At 37.2% G+C, this 24,195-nt stretch overlaps 1 protein-coding gene across 2 annotated transcripts in view; it reads left to right on the top strand.

Annotated features, from left to right (window-relative positions):
- The window catches only part of LOC149022103 (Tetratricopeptide repeat (TPR)-like superfamily protein), a 45,572-nt gene that overhangs the window by 13,982 nt on the left and 7,395 nt on the right, over nt 1-24,195 (top strand). For both annotated transcript variants that reach the window (XM_089150281.1, XM_089150280.1), the window contains exons 5-12: nt 4,889-4,972; nt 15,752-15,802; nt 16,008-16,037; nt 16,153-16,215; nt 16,341-16,406; nt 16,582-16,710; nt 16,901-16,936; nt 23,527-23,646. In XM_089150281.1, the coding sequence (XP_089006407.1) occupies nt 4,889-4,972; nt 15,752-15,802; nt 16,008-16,037; nt 16,153-16,215; nt 16,341-16,406; nt 16,582-16,710; nt 16,901-16,936; nt 23,527-23,646 (579 nt within the window). The remainder of the gene's footprint in view (nt 1-4,888; nt 4,973-15,751; nt 15,803-16,007; nt 16,038-16,152; nt 16,216-16,340; nt 16,407-16,581; nt 16,711-16,900; nt 16,937-23,526; nt 23,647-24,195) is intronic.

The raw sequence follows: 24,195 nt of genomic DNA, 5'->3' as shown, positions 1-24,195 counted from the left end.
AAATATGACAACAATAAAATAATGAAAATAAAAATGAAAAGAAGATTGAAACATGATACGCCATGGAAAACCAAAACCGATGTTGATAGTGTTGTTGAAGATTGCATTGAATAAGTGAAAGAAAAACACCACACACACACACTCTCTCTCTCTCTCTCTCTCTCTCTCTAGATCCCATAATTCCTCTTACAGGAGTTAAATCCATGTTGCTAAAAAAAGCATGGAGAATTACATTGAGTCTAAAAGGCATATGAAAAATCTAATCAGATTGGTAGCAAAAGAAGAGCAAGCTTTAATGGGAAAATAAATCTTAAGAGAACATACAAGAGAGAACCCAAAAGAAAACACATATTCTAGTCCATCTCCTCCCTTACAATGATTTTTATTCCCCCTTTTATAGACCCAAGAGAAAATACGGATGAGAAAATCCCCTTTCTTTTAATGTACCTCTAACTTTGAGACCAATTGATATCACAATTCCTCAATTTTTCTTCTTATCAACCTCATGCTGAGAAACTAATTGATATCACAATTCCTTACTAGAGAAGTTATAATGGTGCGAGTATGTATCCATGAAGAGAGATTGAGATTTATATGGGAGGAGAGAGAAATAATAGGAAGTGAGAGAAAGTAAAAAGCATAAAAATAAGGGAATAAAAAAAGGGAAAAAATCAAAATTAATGAGACATGTGGAAGGGGGATCTGAGAGATAATGGGAGGTGAGAGAGTGGAAATAGAAAGACAGTGTGAGAGGAGACACCTGTGAGGCGAAAATAAAACGGATTAGAAAAATAGAAACCATGAGATAAAGGTGGGAACAAAGAGGAAAAAAAAGGAAGAAGAACATGGAATGAAGGAGAGATAATTGGAGAAATACAAAGAATTAAAATAAAAAAAGGAAACCATGCAAGACAAATAGGAAATAGGGAATTAAAATTATAAGAGATAAAAACTAGAAACATGAGAGGGGAAATTATGCAGTGAGAGGGGAAATTATGCAGTGAGAGAGAACATTATGAGATGAGAAAATTAAATGTTTAAGGAAAGAGGAGGAATAAGTGGAAGGAGAGGAAAAAAAAAGTAAAGAGAGGAAGAGAGAGGGCTCCATGAGAGGTTGAGATAAAATAAAATAATAAGGCGGGAAAAAAAGTTAGGATAATGTGAGGAGGAATTAGGAAGAGAGCCAACTAATAGGAGGAGGGAGAATGAGATAAATAAGGAGAGAAAGTAAAAAACATTGAAAGCATGTGAACATACTTTACATTCTCTCTCTCTCTCTCTCTCTCTCTCTTTCTTTCTTTCTCAAGTGAAAAATGCAAAACCACGAACAGATCTGGTCGTGATTGTCTTCCTTTATGCCAAGTATTCTCCTGAAAAGTGTGGACTGGTCTAGCTTGCATTTTAGCTTACTTCTGGCCCAGTGTTCTGTTCCAGCCCAAAAAGAAGAAGCCCATGTATAGGTGCCAAAACCTGTACATACATTCTAATGCGTTGTGTCCATCTGACTCATAATTCCGCCTTCTTGACAACCATGAAGTAAACTTGACCACTTTAAGTGTAAAATTGCAGATATGGCGCCCAGTAGTCCAAAACAGCCTATAAACTAACAATTAACCCTAAAACCTGCAAATAACAGAAAATACCCAAGGTAGATCTATCCTGAATGTGTTAAAATGAATGCCTTATGCCCTAAGATTTCTCAAATAAATGTGCTCATCATCAAACTATGCAATTCTATGTTACGTATGGTGAAACTTTTGATGGAATAATGATGACTAACTATAATACCAGTGTGAGAAATTATAAATCCAAGAAAATAGGATGTAGACATTGGAACTATTTGTGAAGATAACCAAGTTGGAGGGATTGGGATCAGCTGATCCACTATGTATGATTGATTGTATTTGTTTCATCTAATATTACCTCCAAAACTCCCATCAGGTCTTCTGAACCAGGTTATCTTATTGTTGAATCTGTTAACCAGAGAAGAAAAACTTACGACGTTATCTGTATGACAATTGTGAAACTAGCATTGCTGTATGGAGTTCAATGTTGGCCAACAAAGCTGCTATATAAATGTCCGTTTATCTTAGTTTTATTAGCACAATTTATGGTTGTCAAGGTGTCCATGAGTCTTCCAAACTCTGTTTTGGGTATAAGAAGACAACATACCTTGTTGCAATTGATGAGTTACATTGATTCATATTTAACGTGTTACATTTTTTATGAATATGCTATGTGATATCATCTGCTTTGCCTATTATATGTTTGTTTTCTCATACTAGGCCGTTACTAGCACAATAATGTTGTATCCCATTGACATGGCTTCTATGTTGCTTATAAACATAATTAAGTAAAATATCATTGATATATCTTATATAATCATCATGCACCATGGTTTTCTGGGCAGCTTATGTGATCAACAACCCTAGTGTTTTTGTTTTTCTCCCTATTTTCTAACAATATTTAGTATATTAGAATATATAATTCATATCATAAAAAATCAATGTTAAGCTGCATCAAGTTGTCAAAGATCAACATTAAGCCACACCAGGCCACATCAAGTCATCAAAAATTAATATTTAAGCCACATCAAGTCATGAAAATCAAGACAGAACTAAAAGGCAGCAGAATTGAACAAGCTAGCCATGGAAGTTTTAAACAACTAAAACTAGTAATTGGTTTATACTGTTCTTGGAATTGATCATTTTCATTGCATGCCAAGTCTCCTATTAGGTTTATATTATTTTAAGAGAATGTGATCTTACCTATTAATGATATCAATTTAGAGAAATGTTCCTGTTCTTCTTTTCTTTTCTTTTCTTTTCTTTTTTCTTTTCTACGTGAGATTTTTTAGGTAGGGCCCAAAACCAGCTTTCCAATAAACTAAAATCACTTGAATCTGATGCATACTGAAGGAGTTGTGTTTGATATTGTATTTGGAGTGTGGAAATACTATCAAAATCTCTGTAGAATTAAAATATTTTTTAGATATCAAAACAAATGAATAATTATTACTGCGTTTTTGTTTTTAGGAATGTGTCAAGATTTATGGAAAGGTTAGATTTGAGAAAAAAAAAAACCCAACATTATAAAGTTGAGAGTTTCACCCTGCCACTGAAAATCTAATTTTTTGTTTTTGAACTAGAGATCAACTTTTTTCCATTTGGAAATTTGTTTTTAACTATTTTAATTGAATTATAGGGAGGTATTTGCTTATTAATGTATACTAACTTGATTAAGTGGGATAACAAATGCAAAACATTTAGTTAAATGATAATATGTGGCATTCTAAAAAGGCGGCCATTGCATAGACCATGGTAAAAAATTCGAGGGAAACTCAAGTTTCGACCGGGTGAAAATGGGAAACTTAGGTGGAAACTTGGGAAATTTCGAGGAAACCGAGGACTTTTCCGTACAAGTTCGACATCAAGTTTCGACAGGTTTTAGAGAGTATTTTGGGGTGGGGATCCTGTATTTAAGCTAATTAGAGTATAAAGAATACATTTGTTGTATTTTGCTAAAAAAATCAATGTAGATATGTCATTCAATGTATATAACATCAATGTAGAGTTGTCCAAAAAGTACATTATAAACTTAACTACTTAAGCACATAACATTCAATATATAATTCTAACTTCAAAATAGTTGACAATAAAAGGAAAATACAACTTAGTGTTAAGAGGAGTGCCAAGAGTGGATTCATCCTGTGAGCTAAGTAGTACTATGCCTGTAACATCCTCTCCTCCAACCAACGAACATAGACATCCCATTACATTTTATGCCTATGGTTGTCAAGTTAATCAACAACTGTAAATTTATGAGTCTGGTTATCAATATGCTTAAGATAACCAACTTGAGAGAATACACACTTTGGATAGGGAAGTCCTAATGGAGGGGGTATTTGTCGTGGGTATTTGGGGAAACATGAAATAAACAAAAAAATTGAAAATTTGGGAAAACTACAAAATTTACAGGAAAAAGTCCCAAGTTTTCACAAAATTTCCCAAGTTTCCCCGAAATTCCCTAGGTTTCCATGAAATTTCCCAAGTTTCCACGAAATTTTCCAAGTTTCTACGAAATTTCCCCAAGTTTCCCACGAAATTTGGGAATTTTTTTTCCTCATGAACCAGCTGGTCCAATTGGGTTGAACCAAGTTTCGACAGGTTTCGACAAAATTTCGACAGTTTCGATCGAAACTGAGGACTTTTTTTCGGTCCTCATGAGTTTCGTTTCGCATTTTTCAAAATGGAAAATTTCGGTGGAAATTTCGCAAGTTTCGATGGAATTTTGCTCTATGGCATAAACCACTCAAAATGATGCCTCAACAACTATGTAATGCAAAAATCGGGTGCTTAATGATGCCTCAACAGGTTCCTTGTCACCTGAGCATCTCTCAGATGCCTTTGGTCCCCTCAACAACTATGGCACCACTGGTCCCAAGCTGGAGATAGAGGTGGCTCGTGTGAGAAACCAGCATAACTGCAAGACTTCTTTTTTAATCTTCTCTTGCATACAATTCATTGGTTGGATATGATACTTGGGCATAGCCTAGAATTCATATACTGAATTGTCATGTGGGTGCAGCAAGAAATGGGTGAGGCCACCTTATAGTATATAGGATTTTCCATAATTTTTGTATGATTATACAATTTTGTTTCATATGTGTGACCATGCTTGCTTGTAGGAACTTGGTATATGAAACTCTGTGGCTAACCGGAAAATGCTGTTCACTGGAGATGATAATACTAATGATTCTTTCTTTTATTTCTCTATTCTGACATAGTTGCATGGGCATAAATGTATCATTTCTGCTGTGTCTGTAAATTTTAAAGCTGAACCTATCTTACTTCTGCATCCTTGGTAATATTGTGCTATTTTGTATTAGGCCTTCTATAATTGGGCAATCGCAATATCTGATCGAGCGAAAATGCGTGGTCGCACTAAGGAGGCAGAAGAACTATGGAAGCAGGTTTTAACTTGGCTTTAGTTGTATATTTGTATACCTTGTTCTTTGTGGCATTCTTCTTGCATGCTTTGGATGGTTGAAGCTAATAGATGCCTGGAAGTTATAGATCTTGGGAATTGGGATTTGTTTTTTTGCATCACAAGTAAGCATTAGTTCTTTCTCAGATTGAGAATGTCAGGTTCCCCTTCCCTCTTGTTTCTTTCTACTACTTTCTATGGCAGAGTTAGCACCCAACCAACCCCACCCCCTCCCGCAACTGATGTAGTTTGGCTGCTTAAAAACATCCTTAGGTCTAGGGATGTGTAAGTCAGGTGTAAGGGACCCACCTACACCAGCAGCTAAAATCATTGGTTTAGGTTTAGGTTATTTTCAATTTTAATAGCCTATTAAGTATCATTTGAAGTAAACATGAACAATGACCATGAATAGTAACTCTAGTTTCTATTTTAGTCCTAGTTCTAGTCTTAGTCTTATGCCAACCAACATGGCTACGTATGTTGATGTAATTGCTCAGTTGAGCCCACAATATGATTAATGAAAGTTTTATTTTGAGCAACATTGCTTTGTGAGTTGGTGCTACTAATTCCCTATCTCTCACCTATAATTCCCCAAGCTGTCTCATTCGATCTTTATGAAAGAAGCTTCAACACTGTTGGAAAGCTCGCAAGTTCAAGGATTAATTCAAGCATTCCAGTGGCTATTCTTCAATAATAGTGAGTTGTCTTCTTCTAGTCTTCTAAATCCTTATCCCCATTTACCCCCCTTCTTTCTATTTTTGTTTTCCATAAAACCTAGCCATTAAAACCTATCTCCAGCACAAATTAGCCGTTAGAATCCATTGGAAATCCAACCCACAGCCTACTTATTCATTCTCTTATCTAATCAAGAGTATACATCAAAATTCCATCAAAATTCCAAGGTTTTAACCTCCTTTTTTGAATTTTTGTACTCCCAAAAAGCCCAAATCTCAAACTTAGATCTATACCAATCTTACGTTTAAAACTGTCCATTACTTTAGGGACCATCCCCATACCATTGCTTAACTTCTCTACAAATTTCATCCTCATCCAACCACTATAACCTATGTTCTTGTGTATGCAAGAAACTATCCCAATATCCTATTGTAGAACTGATCCAGGGAAAGGTTCCTCCAAGTTTAGGTCAATTCCAACAGTCATATTGGCGTAGATCTGGCTTGGAAGTTTTGGTGACTTAGGGAATCTGAAAATTCAAGAGGAAAAGAAAGGTGAGATGGAAGGGGATGGAAGATCGCTGGCTTACCAAATAAATACTTGGAAAAAAGAGCCTTGTGATGAGCTGTGATGATAGTGGAGAGAAATGAACGTAGGTTGCATAGCCGTATAGGATTCATAGCTTAACTTCGCTAGAGGCCCTTTTGCTCGAGCACCTGGAGATACCTTACCAGTGATTGAGCATGTTATCCACTGAGAAACACAGGCTGCAGTTGCTTATTTTATTAATACCTGAACTGTAAGACTATCACATGCAACGGGTGGCTATTTATAGCCTTAACAACTACTGGTTTCTAATAAAATAAGAATCCTAGTTGTACTTTAACAGCTCAGTTGAATTATGAAACAAACTATAATTGGACTTAGGTTTTATACCTCAACCGTTACAGTGACTTAATGAACTATAATGAGGACTAATTAAATAACATGCACTATCGTTAATAAGGACTAATTAAATATTACGCATCAAGTCCAATATGGTCTAATTAAATACTATGTATCAACTTTATAAGGACTGCACAAAAATTAGAAACTGAGCATGGGAAATTTTTGTACTCAATCCATATACCCATGTTTTAGATGCATTAAATTGGCTGATTACAAAGGGAACCCATCCAATGAAGGCCCACCACCTATATGACCCAACCCTATGTCTATTCTTAGGAAAAGAACCTAATTTAGGGCTGGAGCCACATCATTTAATCTGAATTCAGTCTGATCTCTTTCCCTCTTTTTCTTCAAATTATCATGAATCATAAAGAAAAGGTCTCAGTAGCCAGTAGGTATATGCAGCAGCAGTAACAGCATTTTTCTTCAACTTTCTGTGAAAGCAACAAGGGACTCAAGGAGAAATGGAGCAGCAAAACAAAAAATTCTCCTCCTTTCTGTCCTCTTGTCTTTTCTCTGTTTGCTGCTCTTAAAGGATCTCATGACTTTGAAAGCCTCTACATATTAGATGATTACCTTCTGATGTAAGCATGAAATTTTCCCTTGGCCAAAACCCTAATTTAAGCCCCATGGCCCAACAACTAGGGGCTGGCCAAGACCCTAGGGGGAATTTGGTAATTTCCCCTTCTAATTTAGTTAATTATTATTATTTCAGAATTTTTGTTTTATTTTTTGAGTCCAAATTTGATTTTATTTCCTTGTTTGAGTCAGTTAAGTAAGTCCTTGTTAAAGTTGGAGTGCCTCTAGGAATCTATTTTAAATTAAGATTCCTTTTGGATAATTAGGTATCTTGGTGCAAGCTAATTTCTTTTAATGCTGTGGCTGTTATTTAATTGGTTGTAAGGGGGATCCTAGTCTATAAAGGATTCCCCCAGTTTAGTTAGTCTTTATTTCCTTTGGCCAAAAAAAAAGTCTTTATTTCCTAATTAGAGTCTTAAGTCTTTCCCTCCACTTGTGAGGCTATAAATAGCCTACTCCACTCATTGTAAACTTAAGTTGAATTGAATAAAGAATCTGAAATTGAGGAGTTGGATTGGGCCTTCTTGGGAGGGCCACTATTGGGTTTTTAGAGCTCTTCTTCAAGGTTTCCAGCATCTTCTTCCAATCTCCAGCATTATTCAACAAGCCAGCAGCTTCCATGAGGACAGCAGCCCCATCCCCTTCCGTTCGTCCTCTCTCACTTGCGCAAGCACCCGTTCCCTCTCCCAATCCTGTGGCAGCCCCAACAGCCCCTCCCACCCCCTGCGATCCTCCCTAGCCCCCTCCCCCACCCCTGTGGCAACCCTAGATAGCTCCCCCACCCTCCCCTTGATCATGTGGCACTCCCTCCCCCTTCTTTCTCTGTTCGGATCCTTTCCCTTGCCTTCTTCTTTCTTGCAGTAGAACTGAAACCAGAAAAAAAGAAAAGAAAAGATAGAAAAGAGCGAAGAAAGGAAAGAAAAGAAAAGAAAAGAAAAGTAAGAAGAAAGAAAGAGAGAGAATCAAGAGAGAGTGCCCCTGAACTTCTCAAGATCCCTAGAAACCCTCCCATACCCAACTGCAGGCTTCCCTTTCCATCCTTGGGTAAGTCTTGGTATCTCAAAGCCGACCCATTTAGTTTTGTTAAACCAAATCTTATCCAAATCCCTCCCTAGACCTTACCCACATGAAATTTCCCCATCTCTAGCTATCTCAAACCACACCAATACAGATCCTAACTCACCCCATCCCTTTTACTACCAATCTTAGGTCCTTCCATACCTCTCCACAAAACCTTAAACCTATCCCACATTTCTCTGTTAACCAAATTCTACAACCCATTAGATTTTGTTAAATCCCATCCTTACCCAAACCCTAAATTTTAACAATTTTATCCATCCCATCCCTAGACTGTTAATTATTTTGCTGGTCTCAAGAGAATTGATTTTGGGCTATACCTTCATTCTAGGGAAAATAATCACAAAATCCTAACCCTAGAATACATCACCTCTCTTTAATTCCCTCTTTTAATCTCTTCTCACTCTCAAACGCCCCTGGAATTTCTTACATTTTCTGACTTTAAATAACCTCCTTTTATGGTCGCGGGATGAGCTAGGATTTATATAGAAAAAGGCCAAAATCTTGCATTCACAAACTTGATGTTGCTGCTGGTCAGACCAGTTCTGAGTAATGACAGACATAACTTTTCGATTTTCAGATGGCATAACTGGCTGTGTAAATATGATGTGTACAACCCTAATTCCTAGGGCTAGGTGGGGCCCACATCACCAAAACCCTACTAAGGCACATGGTAGTTCACCTTACCTGTTAACCCCATCATCAGAGTTTTACCATAACAACATGGAATCATGGGTAGAAAGGAGGAAACTGAAACACCTTGACTAATGATGCCTGTCCTACTCTTTCACAATATATACAGAGTGCTAAAGTGCTAACTTTAATTACAACTATCCTTGTACTTTCCTTAAAGCTGCATATATACGTACATCACAAGATAAGCTTTATATTTTACTAAATTGAACAAGAAACCATAAAAAACCATCACCTTTGTATCAACCCTGTTGCCTTAATTCTGGACCTGGGCATCTGTTGACATTTAAAGTAATGAGCTTCACGACCCCAATAAGCAATATGCACAACTATGCTAGCAATATGTATTTAACAAGTAACTTATTTATTTTTCTTTATGTAAAAACTTCAATTCAACTCTATTGCCATAACATTGTTTCTTTTCAATTGATTTACTTACATTCCTTCTAAAGTCTTAGCCAAGCTTCACCTATAGAGGGGATACCTCAATCTAATCCACACAAGTGGCATTTGTCCTAATCTTAGCCTCAGTCTTGAGAATTCCCATGTTGGGTTCCCAATTTCAGTCTCTTGGCACAAGGCCTGGTATCCCTTGTAGGTAGCTATCCCTTCATGCCCTCACATTTGGGTATTACTAGGTACTAACTTACAAAAGTTGTGCTCGTTAGCACAATTTTTAAAGTTGTATTCATTTTCACTTTTTATGTTTAATTAATTAACCTTTCCAGTTTCATTGATGAACCCTCCTCTTTTAAGTGCTTGGTGTAACCAATATTGATCACTTAACATGGTTCCTAGAGAAGCAATTGAACATGGATGAATGATCCTAATGTATACCATTGTGTCTTGACATTCCATCTAACATCAAAGGACGTATATAAGTTGCAACCATTCCAATCTTAGAACATGATCAGATTTAACAGTCTCATTTCAACATGCTCATTGAACATAAAAGGACATTACAAACAAAGCATCCAAGTACCAACATAAGTTGATACATATTACTTACCCAAGCTCATTTGGTTTACCCTTTTCCCGTTTCCAAGTTGAGTGTCAATCCACTCTCTTTCTTGTCAGCACCCTTCCTACAAGACATTTCATTTCATTTCATAAGGTTTACAACTTTAACAAGAGTAAGGTTACATTAACGTTCCTAATCTTAGCGTCCAACTTTGTCATTCAATTTTAAGACTCTAATGAGTTCTATTTACTTTAGCATTCATTCTGGGACTCATATGAAATAAATAAATAAAAAACTTGCTCAAACGGGACATTTTGGGACTATTTGGACCCCCATGGTAACCAAAATCAGCTGATGTAGAGTGGCATCAAAGAGCAGATTGCCACTCATTGGTCCTGATAGTCCAAACTGCATTTTGGTCTTGTTTGCATGGGGTTTTTACCCAAATCCTTTTCGAATTCAGAAAATTCCTACTCCACAACATTTATAGCCCTTGTTAAAAGGATATACCAAGATCATAAATTTAGAGTTATAATAACAATTTGGTCCAAATACTACAATGGGGTCAGTCTACCAAAACAGAATTTCAACCCTACCTTTCATTTTGAAACTCAGATTTGGTCATAACCATCTTAGATCCATGAAGTTAACTCAGTTGCTACTTGCTACATTCATTTATAGTCTATCTAGGAGCTGAAAATCCTAATTTCATACAGGGTTTAATTCTTACCTTAAGTCTGAGCTCAAATCAAGCTAAAAATTCCTTCAAGTGTGTGCATTCTAAGTCCTTTGGGTTCAGCTTGCATGGCTGAGTTTAATTCCCATTTTTTCAAGTGTGAATTTGCTCCTACTAGTCTACGATACCTCCTCCAGCTCCTTTTCTCTCTTCCTTTGGCCCTTAATTGTTCTCTTTCTTTTTCCTTTGCTAGTAGAATGAGCTTTAGGGCTCATCTAAGAGACAAGCTTAGGTTATATAGTCTGGCTCAGTCATAACACAAACAAACCCCATCAACCTCCTTAAAGCCAAAATTCAAATTGCATTGTTTAAGGAATCATCTTTGAACTGTATGGGTTACTCCATTCCAATTTTCCATTTTTATCACATTCAGTCCCTATTAACAATTAGCTGGACTTGGGTCAGTATAATTAAAGCTGGTTCACAAGTTATGGGTCCACTTACTAGCCCCGTTAAACAAATTACTATTTCGTTCATTCATATTACCTAGTCCCATGGCTTTGGCTTATTCAGTGCACTTCTCCTTTGGAACCTAACAATACCCTATTCAATATTGTTAAAGTAGTAGAGTTTAAATATGGGGCGTTACATGATGACCCCTATTATTTTTGCATATGACAAGACTTAGATTCATGACAACAACAATGACCCTCATCTCGGCTAGATGGGGTCGCTACATGGATCCTTGCCTTCCTTTCAGCTCTATTTGTGGTCTTATAAGATAAAACACCTAAGCTATACATATCCTGATATCCTTTCTCACCATGTCTCCTTAAGTGTATCTTAGGTCTACCCCTAGCTCTTCCTAGTTCCTTCGATTTGGATAAAATCAATTCTTCATACAAGGGCCTTTAAATGCCTCCATTGACTGTGGTTGTGCCACCCGTAGCTTATCATTTAAGAGCTACTCTTGGACCAACTCTAATATAATAATTCTTTACCTTTTTTCCTAGTTTTGGCATTCGTTCTTATTTCTGCTACATTGATTTTATTTATATAATGCTGCTTAACAACCTAACAGTCTACTCCATATACATCATAGCTAGTTGTACAATGATCCTATAGAATTTTCTTGTGATCTCTAAATGAATACATCAATTGAACTAGACCCAAGACACACCTCTCTGCTTCATCGGGAAGCATCACCTTCTTTATATACAATTAAGCTAAGGTACCTAAAAGAATTGCTTTGTGGAATCTCCTTTTCATCAAGCTTCATTACCTCATCATTCGTTTGATCATGACCAAAGTTACACACTAGATAATATGTCTTTGTTCTACTTAGTTTAAAGCCATTTGATTCCAAAGTTGCACTCAATGATTTTAATTTGGTATTAACCCCCACTTGTGTTTTATGACTCTTAAGTAGGTTTCAATTATTCTCTTCCATAATTTTATAGTATGAGTCATTTGTTTTATGCCTCTATAGTTGTTACAACTTTGAATATCTCCTTATTTTGTAAATTGGAACCACGATGCTTCTCTCCATCGATTTGACATTTTCCTTTTGTTCATGATCTTTTCAAATAACTTGGTTAGCCAAGCTAGCCTATAGGTTCCTAAGAACTTCCATACTTTATTGGGTTGTGCCTTACCTTCTTTCATCCTCTTTAGGGCTTCTTTACTTGGGACATCGTAATTCTATACATGATGTCATGATGTATGAAAATTGGTGCCATAGTGAATGGTGTAATCTTCTGACTTTTGAGTCATAGATACTTGAAGTATATTCATTTAGTAGGTTAGAGAAATAAAATCTCATCTCTTCTTGATGTCCTCATCATGTACTAGTAGTGTACCATCTTCACTTTTAATACATCTAACATGGTCGAGATCTCTACTCTTTTGGTCCTTTATTTTATAAATGGCTTTTTCCTATTCCTTTTGCCTAGCTTATTATATAGACCTTCATATTTCTTCTCCTTCGTTCTTCCCATAGTTTTCTTTGCTTCTTTTTTAGCTAGCTTCTACCTTTATAGGTCCTCTACATCCTTTATCTATTGCCATGTCTTAAAACTAGCATTCATATTCTCAATGGCTGCTTGAGCATCGCCATACCACCGCCAAGTCTCTTTATAGGAATGGTGCTTTCCTTTTGATTCACCTATGGCATTTTTAGCCACTTGTCTAAAACACGTAGCTATCTCATTCCACGTAGTATTAGTGTTCCCCTTAAATTGACACTTTCCTTGTTTGACTACATTAGTGAAACATTTCAAGCATCCTCTTTCTAAGCTCCACCTTATTCTAGGATAGTTAACCTCACTCCTTTTATGAAATTGTGGAGTGAGGTACACATTTAGAACACTAGTTTATGCTTCGGTTAAGCTTCCCCCCAGTATTACCTTGCAATCCTTAACACAACAATCTACCCAACCTTCCTAATTAGGAAGAAATCTGTTTGGCTTTTATGATGTTTACTTTTGAAGGTAATTGAATGCTTTGCTCTTTTTGAAGTGATTATATGTGAGAGAAAAATCAAAGCAACAACAATCTAAAATAGAGATCCCTTCCTTATACTTCTCTCCAAAACCATATGTTCATGTATACTTTCATAGCCTCTTTGATCTTTCATATTATGTCCATTTAGATCAACCCTTGTAGTAATCTTTTTTCCTTGATCAATTCTTTGCACTAATCCATCCATATGTTTCCAAATTCGCGACTTTAGACTTTTTGAGTTTTTTCTTTTCTAGCCTTGCTTAAGGTACATATGCATTAATTATATTTAGAATCTCTTTCTCCAGCACAAGCTTGATAACTATAATCCTATTGCCTAGTCTTTTAACATCCACCACATTTTTCTTTAAATCTTTATCCATTAACATGCCTACTCCACTTTTATTGCTTTTATCACCAATATACCAAAGTTTAAAGTTATTCGTTCTTTGATTTTGTACCCTTCCATCTAATCCATTGAACACAAGCTACTTTAATCCTTATTTTCCTCATAACTTCTATTGATTCTAAGCTCTTACCTATTAAAGATCCTATATTCCAGGATGTCAATCTTATCCTAAGTATATAGACTAGTATATTTTCCCGCACTTGTCCACAACGCGAGAACCCTTGCCTACCTGTCATCACATCTAGATGCCAACATGGTGCATAGCTGATGGGGGATGCCGTACCTTTGCCCACTTGTCACTACACCTATACCATAGTGTCTCGTTTTGCTTATCCAGTCTAGGAACTAGCTAGCATAGGGTTTATCATGTGAGGTTGTGAAATCTATGTAAAAGGGTTTGGCTTGGTTTCTTACGGTTCTGGCTGCCAACCAACGCACGACCCCTTCTCCTTCACCCAGGCTTGGGACCGGAACACTAGTGGAGTTAACTAGAATCACATTTAGATATTCCACTATCTACCAACTATATAAAACTAAAAAAAAAAAAAAAAACACAAAATGCCCTTTATAGTCGTGAGAAGTTGCAAACATAGAAAACCAAATACAAAGGAAGTAGAAGAAGTAGAGAAGAGAGGTGGATGAAGAGAAGATGAAGGTGGGAGAGTTGTGTAGGAAGTAGTACAACTCTCCCTCTCGCAGTAGCCATATATTTATAATAGAGTCTGGTACAGCTTAGGAACCTAAACAATGTAAATTGAATACAATAAAAAATTAGAAAGAGAATCAAACATAACGAGCAGGAGATCTATGCTAACTGTAAAGAAATTTGGAGAACAAGCAAAAAGTCAATAGGGATGAAGGTGGGAGAGTTGCACAATAATCTCCCCCTCACAGTAGTCATATATTTATAATAAAGGCCTGTACAGCTTAGGAATCTAAACTGCCTAAACTAAAATGCAAGAAAAATTAGAAAGAGAATAAAACATAATTAGCAAGAGATCTATTCATAATCTAGAACACTTGGGAACAAGTGAAGGGCCAAAAGGCAAATAGCATAAATAAGAAATGTACTGTTCATGTGAAGTTGTGAACAATACTCGTGAACACTATTCATGACACTGTTCACGTGAACAGTGCTGTGAACACTATAACAACAACAACAACAACAATAAGCCTTGTCCCAACTAAATGGGGTCGGCTACATGGATTCTTGCCCTCCAATCAGTTCTATCGAGCCGCTAGATGCAAGGCCTAAGCATTTCCTTTCCCCCCACTTCTCCTGGTTATCTAGGTCACCCCGCTCTCTAGGCGGAACACTATAACCTAAATTTTAAAAAAAAACCCCTATATATGCAAAACAGGAATTCTGGAAATCCTGGGAAACAGATATGTTCAAGTCATATCCCCTCCATAAAAATTCTGATTTTACCTCATTCCAGAGCCAATTGTAATAGGACTTGAAGCCTGAAGGTTGCAAACTTGCAATCTTTTTGTTTTGAGCTGATAATGTTCAAGTCATATCCCCCTCATACAAATTCTGATTTACCTCATTCCAAAGCCAATCGAACTAGGACTTGGAAGGGCTGCAATTTTTTGTTTTGAGCTTCAACAAGTTACAGGGGGAGTTCAGCTCACTGACCCTATAAAATTACAAGTTGTGTGGAAGTATTATTGTGAACAAAATGAACCACAATTCTAGTCCAACCGATTAGTTATTCATTGACATCCAATTGAACTGATTCAATCTGCATATTTTAGCTCACTCAGTCACAGGTTTCATGACTACCATTCAGATGGGTGCATCTTAGCTTCTATCTTTCACCATCTACCCCAAAGGGAGAAAAACCATCAGGATTTCTATAATGTTTGAAACTTTATAGCATTTTGAAGGTTCTGCCTTCAATTTTATTGCACTATCAAGAACAAGAAGTTTATGATCATCTTTTTGGCAAATCTGGTTCTGCAAAGCTGAATAGTTATATGATTTTTATCTATGTTAATTCTTCTTCTTCCCAGCTGATATATGGAATTCACAATTTATTTTTAGAACACAAATTTAGAAATTTGAGGACAATTTTGAAATTGAATTTGAATATCATCGTGCTTAATTTTAATGGTTTTTCTACTCAATATGTGATAATATTTCTTATGACACTAACCAATTTAGTTTCATTATCATGATTCAGGAATAGTTCATGCCTATCTTAATGAGGTTGAAACATTGATATGTTCATTCCTGATTTTTCAGGCAACGAAAAATTATGAAAGAGCTGTCCAACTGAACTGGAATAGCCCTCAGGTTTTTATCAGAATTTCTTAATTTCTTTGTTTCCATGGTAGCTCCTGTTGTTTAAGTTTATTTATTTATTGGATCATGCTTTGTTATTTCATTATTTGAATGTAGTAGGTTTTTCATTTTCTTGAGGCCTTTGACACTTACTTGATACTGTTGCTATTATTGCATTACCATGTTACCTCATGCCCTCTTTTTTTTTTTTTTCCAGGCTCTTAACAACTGGGGACTTGCTTTACAGGTACCATATTTATGATAGCAGAAGTACCTCTCTTTATTGTTTTTTCTGTGTCAATGTTCATTCCTTGTATTTTGCCGGTTGAATTGATTAGATTATCTATGTATTTGCAATTTAGGAACTCAGTTCAATTGTTCCTGTGAGGGAGAAGCAAACAATTGTAATAAGTGCAATCAGTAAGGTACAGATTAGTTGAAACATGAAAATTCCTGGATGTTCTACGCTGGTTAGAAATCTAGTGTACTTTGTCTTTCTGCAATGTACTGATCATTTTTATCTGGTACTTTGTCATTGTGCTATTTACAGTTCCGTGCAGCAATACAGTTGCAATTTGACTTCCACCGTGCAATATATAACCTTGGCACTGTTCTGGTTGGTTGCTGTGACTCTGCTTCCAACATTTGGATTGAAAGCTCTCTTTTCTGAATTCAGGCTATTATGAATTATAAAACATGAAATCATGTGCACTTTTGCAGTTTTCCCTTTCAGGTTAAATAAACACGCAAAATGCCTAACATTTTCCTTTTTCAAATGTCATACGGAACAGTATGGATTAGCAGAGGACACATTAAGAACTGGGAGACCAATCAATGCAAAAGAAGTTTCCCCTAATGAGTTGTATGGTCAATCAGCTATCTATATTGCAGCTGCTCATGCCTTGAAACCAAACTACTCAGTAAGTGTTTATTGCTTGGAGGCTTGGAGCCCATATTTTGTTTTCCATTTGTAGCTCAATCTGTAAACTGTCTGTGTATTCTTAATCACAGTGTCCTCCTACCTCTTGCCAACGCCAACTAAACTGTCTGTCTTCATTGTTCCACGAGACTAGTGTTGACCAAGAACATTTTTATGGTTGTTGTATGCAGGTCTACCGGAGTGCCTTGAGACTTGTTCGCTCTATGGTAAATACCGATTTCTCTAGATGGTATTTTTGGTTTAGTAAAATTTCATACTGTGCTGCTAATGGCTTGCCTGGGTACCCAACTGCACTCATGTATTGAGCTTCAGTAAGGTGTTCAGCTGTATGCTTAATGTGTGTCCAGTAGAATCTCAGACAAAAATTTCCTTTGAGTGCACGTGTGAGGATATGTAGATGTGTGAGGTGTGGCTGCCTCTGAATGAGGCATGCCTAGGTCCACTGCTAGGAATCCACATGCACATTAAGTCAGGTACCACCTCTGAGGTTAAAGAAACCTACCACCTAGAGAGGTGCCTAGGCAAGTGTCGTACTGAACTTTCTTTGTGAAATGTGCATGTATGAGTATATAGGTCTATTTGTATTATACTTTAGCTTTGTTTCATCCGTAGTAAATTTTGGATTACACCTTGTAAAATTTATCATGGTAAAGTACCCTACATGTGCTTTTTTCATCAATTTTATCGTGGTAAATTTCAGAAGAAGCTGATCAGTACTTTTCTTTTCCTTCAACTCTTACCCATGAATTATGAAATCTATGAAATAGAATATTATGTAAGTTGATTCTTGTTGAAAATATAGGAGCTGCTCAATATCTTCTTCTTCTTCTTCTTCTTCACCAAGTCATATGACAACCGTACTCAGCCTTGATAACCTATTTCTAGGTTATGCAGATCCACCACCAATTTGGGTCTATTTTTCTTAGAATATGCTTAGGGTTCGGTTATGTAGGTTTCGGGCCTTTGATTCCATGGGTTTAAATGGATTCATTTATCGGCCTAGAATAGGGGCACCAAGGCTAAGTACAAAAATATGTTTATGACTTAGTTTATTTCATGCTTTGGAGTTTCTTTGGAGTTTCAACTGGTTATATGGTGGTTTAAACTTACTTAGGATACTAGGGTCAATTTAAGCAAAGGTGTAGTCATGTCGTCATTTAAAATTAAGTATTCCACACTCCCATGCATATCGCTGGGAGTAGTGTTGTGTTTTTATTACTACCAGTTTTCCTTCATGGACATTAGAACATGTAATTGGCTGTTTGGGCCTCCCTGTGAATAACCCTCTCCCTGCACCCCCATATAGTGGAAGAATAGATCAGGTTATGTTAAATCAGTTTTTGCATAGCCAGCTGGTGCTGCCTTCCTTCTCCAATGTGAGATCCGGGTCTAATGTTTCAAGTCTTGGCTGATCAGCTCCTTGGTGTTTAAGGTTCAAACTGCTTTGGTATTTGGTGTTTGAAGTCCAAGCTGTTGTTGGAGCTGTGGAATCAGTCAACTCCTGTGAAGTTTGGGAGGCTCTACTCAAGCTCCCTGTCAGTTCAAGACTGTAGATTTATCACCCCTTCACAGTTGAGCATGGATCTGCCAAAGAAGCTGCTGCATGTTAGGACCAACGTCGAGGAGATCCAGCAAACCCTATCTCCCTTTCCCCTTTTCTGGTTGTATTTCTTTGATCCCCAAAAAATCCTATTAAGCTGCCATTAAAACCAGACCTGCAACTGCTCAGATCCAGCCAAATAACATTCAATTCCTGTCCTAAGTTCATCTGCAGATCCCTCTTATAGAGGTAGATATTCGTTTTCCTTTGACAGACCTTACATCCATTGGAAACTCAAAATCCGCGCTCTTTCTTGGTTCTGATCCAGTGGAGACACCTGGTCTTAAAACCAAGAAATACATCAAATTTTGAACACCGGATCTCTACACCATTTCCTGAATTCACTCCCAGTTCCATAGCAATCTAACCATAAGAACCCTGTTTCTTGGTTTCCCGAACATATGTCTTTTAGGAAAAACCATTTGACTTCAAACTTAAAACATCATTGTCTTATCCCATATTGCACCACCCTATGAATCTTGTGTTCATTTAACCATCCAAAACCCTAAAAGAGAGACCACACTTCAAATCCTAGCTCCACCTCAACCCTGCAATTATTTTGCAATTTGAAATAGGCAAACCATAAACATTTAGGGGCATGCCATCAACCATAAAAACCCATAGCCCTTCGCTATTTTAGATTGAAATCCTATTTTCAACCACCCAAACCCCCCCTCCCCCGACCCCGCTTTAAACATATATATTAAAAAAAAAAAAGACTGAAACCCTACACATTCTAATCGGTTTTGGGCCAACCTTAACTAAAACTACCCAAATCAACCTAATTCTGAAGAGATCCTGTTAAGTGGACCTCATTTCTTTTAAGGCTACATCACTAGGCCCATAAAAAAGGCCTAATATAAAATGAACCCGTGGGATCAAAGGCTCATTACATATGTAAGCCAACCCTATGCTATTTTCTAAGAAAACACCAATTTAATTATGATGCTGCATATGTGTTGTTTTTGGCTAGTTAGCCCCACTTTCAAGTTATTGAGTGATGTGAACTGGTTCCAGGACCACCCAAAGAAGGCCCAGAGAGGTTGCCAGTACTTTGTGGCCCGGCCAGCAACCCAGGGAATTTCGGCCAGCATACGGGCATTTTGCTTATTTTGGGTCCCCTAGTCCAACCCAATTTGATCTACCCAAATCAGAATTTTGTTAGGGTCCAAGTCCATCTTTATTTTGTTATTTGAGTTGGTCCCTGTTAATAGTCCTAGTCTCATTAGGACTTGAGAGTCCTACTTCAAGAAGGAGTCCTTTAGTTGGATCCCAGAACTACTTTTGTTTTTGAATTTGGTTGAGTTTAGGACAAGTTATTGAAGAGTTCTAGTTAGGCTAGGAGTCCCAGTTAGTAAGGGATTCCCCTGGTTGCACTTCGATTCTTACAAGGAGCCCATAACTACTTCTATTTTACAATTTGAATCATCCTTGGATGAGCTATAGACATGGCTGGCGAGGCAAGGCAAGGCAAGGCAAGGCAAGGCAAGGCGAGGCGATAGAATAGAAGGCAACGAAAACCAAAGTGACACCAAGCAAGGTGCCAAGATGTTGTCTTTGCAACAAGGTGACACCAGGTTGCCTTTACCCAAAATGGGCCTAGGCAGACGCTTTGACATCCATGATGGTAGAGTCCTTGTTTGAACGAGAGTCTTTAGTCCAAGTAGAATCCAATCAGAATCACCTTCTAATTTTGAGTCCTAGTGTGAGCTATTTCATGTAAGGCTATAAATGAAGCCTCTCCAACTTGTAAAAGACAGTTTTGATGAATAAAAAAATTTGAGAATTGGAAGGTGCCAAGACTTAAGAGTGAGGTCGTGGGTTTCCCTAGGAGGGGAGACTTGCAGCTGTTTTGTATTCATCATTTCTGCAATTTGACGTTTGTCAAGCTCCCATTCTCTTCTTCAAGTAAGTTAAATTAAACCCCACCCCAACCCCTACCTCATTCCCTTCTTGCTCTCTTACTTACAGCAGCCAGAGTCTTCCCCAAATCGTAAACTCTAGGTCACCCCACCCTTCTCCCACATCCCAATTCCTTCAGGAAATCTTTATCCCCTCCCTTCTGTGACACTCGAACCCTACAAGCAGACTATTCATCCCCCAAAACCCTAAAACCAAAACTCTAATTTCCATCTCACCCTCTTTTCAATTTCTCTGGAATTTTTGAACTTTTATAGAGACCCAAATCCTAAGGGTAAATCTATGGCAATCTAACTGTTAGATCTGTCTCAAATTTTTGGTACCTCATTCCCCAACCCTAGTGAGCTTCCCTTTCAGCTTCAGTGCAGTCGTACCAACTAAACCCTAATTCCTTTGTTGCTTTAAATTCTCCAAAATCCTAGAAACCCTAGCCTTCTTTTACTTAGATCTTTCAAACCCCTGACCCAAATCCTATTTCCTTTAGAATCATCTCCAACCCCTCTTTTACCTTCAACCTTAAGCCTAACCATAGCCACCCCCTGGAATCCCTAAATTCTAAAAAACCTAGTCTTCCTAATCCTAGACCTGAAATTTCAATTCTGAATTTAAAATACTAGGTTCAGATTTGAGATTCATCAAATCCTAGCTTCTAAACCATACACAAATCTTGTTGATCCTATTCCCAAACCCTAGAACCCTTCAAAATAGCATTATACTAGAACTGCAGGGCTACAAAACCCTATTTTACTGCTGGTTTATTTGATTAAGATCCTGAGGGTGAACTCTAGATATAGGGCTTGTATCAATTACTAAACCCTAGCTCTTGGAAGCACATCACTGAGTGTCATAAACGTGGCACGTTGTATGTAATCTGTTGTTTAATTACTTATAGCAGCATCTTCTTAAACTAATAAACCCCAAAGTTAACTGGATAACTGTATAAGTATTAATGTATTTTAAAACATAGCTTCAATAAATATATGGTGCATTCATGCATTGCAGATTTGCAAGTAATTATCAAGTGTAGAAAAGCAAATCTGTTAAAAATAGTATATGGTGCATTCATGCATTGCAAATTTGCAAGTAATTATCGAGTGTAGAAAAGCAAATCTGATCATATTTTTAACTTCCTTGGAAATTAAAAAGTTGAAATAATATAGTAATGGTTGATAAAAATTACATCAATCAAAAACTTGTCATGCATTTCAGGCATTGCATGATTTAGTCAAACCAAATTTTAAGAATAAAAATGAGAAAATGCTTAATTTTTTTAAAATTCTGTTTACTTTATAATTGCCCCCCCCCCCCCCAAAAAAAAAAAAGAGGCAGAAAATGATTATTAAGGAAAATGAAAACAGCGCTGAACGTCATGGATCTGACATAGTTAGTCGTGCATATATTTCTCCCACAAGCATTGAAGTTGATATTGGGAAGAAATAAAATAAAAAATTTATATTTAAACTAAGGAAATTTTTATTTTGGGGAAAAAACATAGATTTGAGCTCAAATTCCTTCAATGTTCAGTGCGGATGCATTTACATGCTAAGTTTTACCTAAACACATGCATTTATAGCAAAAGACTGAACTACAAAGCAAGATTTATAAGACGGGGAGAGAGGGAGGTGTGTGTGTGTGTTGGTTGTCAAAGCATCCACCTAGGCCCATTTTTGGGCCAAGGGGACCTGATGTCGCCTTGGTTTTTGTTGCCCTCTATCGCCTTGAAGCTGAGTCTGGTTCATTTGTAGGAAAAAAGAGATTTGAAGCTTATGTATCAATCATATCAAGTTGTATCCCTCCGTGCCGTATTGTATCAAGGCATATCAGTCGATACATTAATACTTTTCAGGAAAATGTAATGTAAAATTTATTGTATCATTTTCATTTTACATATCAGTATGCGTAGAACATATTTCATCATATCGGAATGAATTGGCGATATGTACTGAGCCGTGCTCCCAAAAAAAAACAGTTACCGTACCAATTGGATGGAGCATATTGTGTCAGGCAATACATTTCGATACTCTTAGAGCTTTAAAAGACCAAGAGACCTCCATTGGTATCGTATTTAGGCAGGCTGATGCTGATACCTATTAGCCATATGATATGATATGATATGATATGATATGATACAGGCAGATACTTGAAACCCGGGGGAATACACCTGTGACCAATTCGATATCTAAACTCGAAAGCTGCAGAGACATAAAAGGCTAATTCCAAATCCCGGTGAGTGGTACAGTTAGTGTTGCCTGAAGTTCGCTGTAGCCGCTCATACAAGCTTGTATCAACAAGGACAAAATTCTGATTGTTCAGAGTATCAGATTGGCTTCATCAAGTACAGGTTGTATTGAGGACCAAGAATACTCTGGATAAGAAGCAGTCTTCATTTCTCCCCAAGACAACAGAGTAGCCATAATTGGCTGGGCAAGAGTCCTGGATGGGCAGCTCTTTGTCCATGTTCATTTCACCAAAACCGGTATTGTTATGTCTTTCAGACAAAGCATCCTTGCATGCACTTCATATTTGCCTGGTTCTGGCAGACCATGTGGCTTATATAAGAAGATATCCCATCTATCCAATGGTTAGGATGATAATTATTTGTCAATGTGTTAGAACGCCCATACGAAGATATCTCCCTCCCACACTATAGAAACATTGTCCCGTAAGTTCGTCAAGCTCTGATATTCTGATTACTTTTCTAACACTGACCTGTGTGTAAATATTGGAGACAAAGCAACGGACATTGTAGGAAATTCTGAAAGCATAATTCGTGCATTGACTTGTACAATTTTTGTGACAGTGAAAACCCCCAAGGGGACAAATCGATGTGTTAAGAAGCTAGTACATATGTAAAAATTATTTTCTCTAACCACTAATAGTTTATATGATACTGAGTCACTGACTACTGTCCTATGGTTCAGTTATCCTACCATAATGAAACTTCAAGAAATTCAATATTTTGTGACGCTGCTGCATTTTTAACCAGATAAGAATTGGTGCTAAAATTGTTTTAGGATACACCTCTGATATTCTCTTATCATCATTAATATGTGAGACCTGCATACTTTCTATTTTTTTTTCTTTTGCAACTACTCAAATTATTTGATCCGTAACCAAACAACCCCTCACCCCAACCCCCACCCACCCCCCAACCCCCCCCCCCCCCCAAAAAAAAAAAGTAAAAAAGGAAGAAAAAAGAACTAGTGGTTGGTGTTGGGAGTGGGGTTGTGATGCTTTTTTGTATGTGAATTTCTGACTGGATTTAATTCACTGCAGCTCCCATTGCCCTATCTTAAGGTGGGTTACTTGACTGCACCACCAGCAGGAAACCCAGTTGCACCACATAATGATTGGAAAAGATCAATGTTTGTTTTAAATCATGAAGGACTCCATCAGGTAAGCCCTTATAATATTCAATGTCAAGTGTTGATCATGATCTGTTGATTACCATGATCAGACTTCTATTTTTTCTGAATGATTTCCATAATTAAAAGAATTTTGTATTGACTTGCTCAGTAGAGGGTGTTTTATTTTTGATTGCTGCAGTATGTTCCAAAATTGTTTTATTAATGGAAGTGTTAATACATTAAGATGAACCTTTTTGAGGTCACCTTCTACGGGTGCAAGTTTGGCCCCGGTGGCCTTGACCTGCCTTGCACTCGAACAGGGCCTAGGCTCACGATTTTTGCCTTGAGGGGCGGGTTAGGGCCAAAATGTTTTAGCCCTAAATCAAGGCTAAGGGCGGGCCTAGGATTACTATTTGTCCTATCCAGCATTCCTTACTTTTTGCCCTAATCTTGACCTTGATTTTGCCCCTTATTTTGGCCATGAATCTGTGATTTTGGCCTTGATTCTTACCCTAATTTTGTCCTTAGTCTTAACCTTGATTTTGGCCCTATCTTGACTTTACTTATAACTATGAATTTCATCCTAATATTGAGCTTT

Source organism: Hakea prostrata, chromosome 3 (assembly GCF_041222555.1).
Source record: "Hakea prostrata isolate BN-2017 chromosome 3, UWA_Hpros_2, whole genome shotgun sequence".
Lineage (NCBI taxonomy): Eukaryota > Viridiplantae > Streptophyta > Magnoliopsida > Proteales > Proteaceae > Hakea > Hakea prostrata.
Note: the sequence above shows the minus strand (reverse complement) of the source record. Positions and strands in the feature narration are given on the sequence as shown.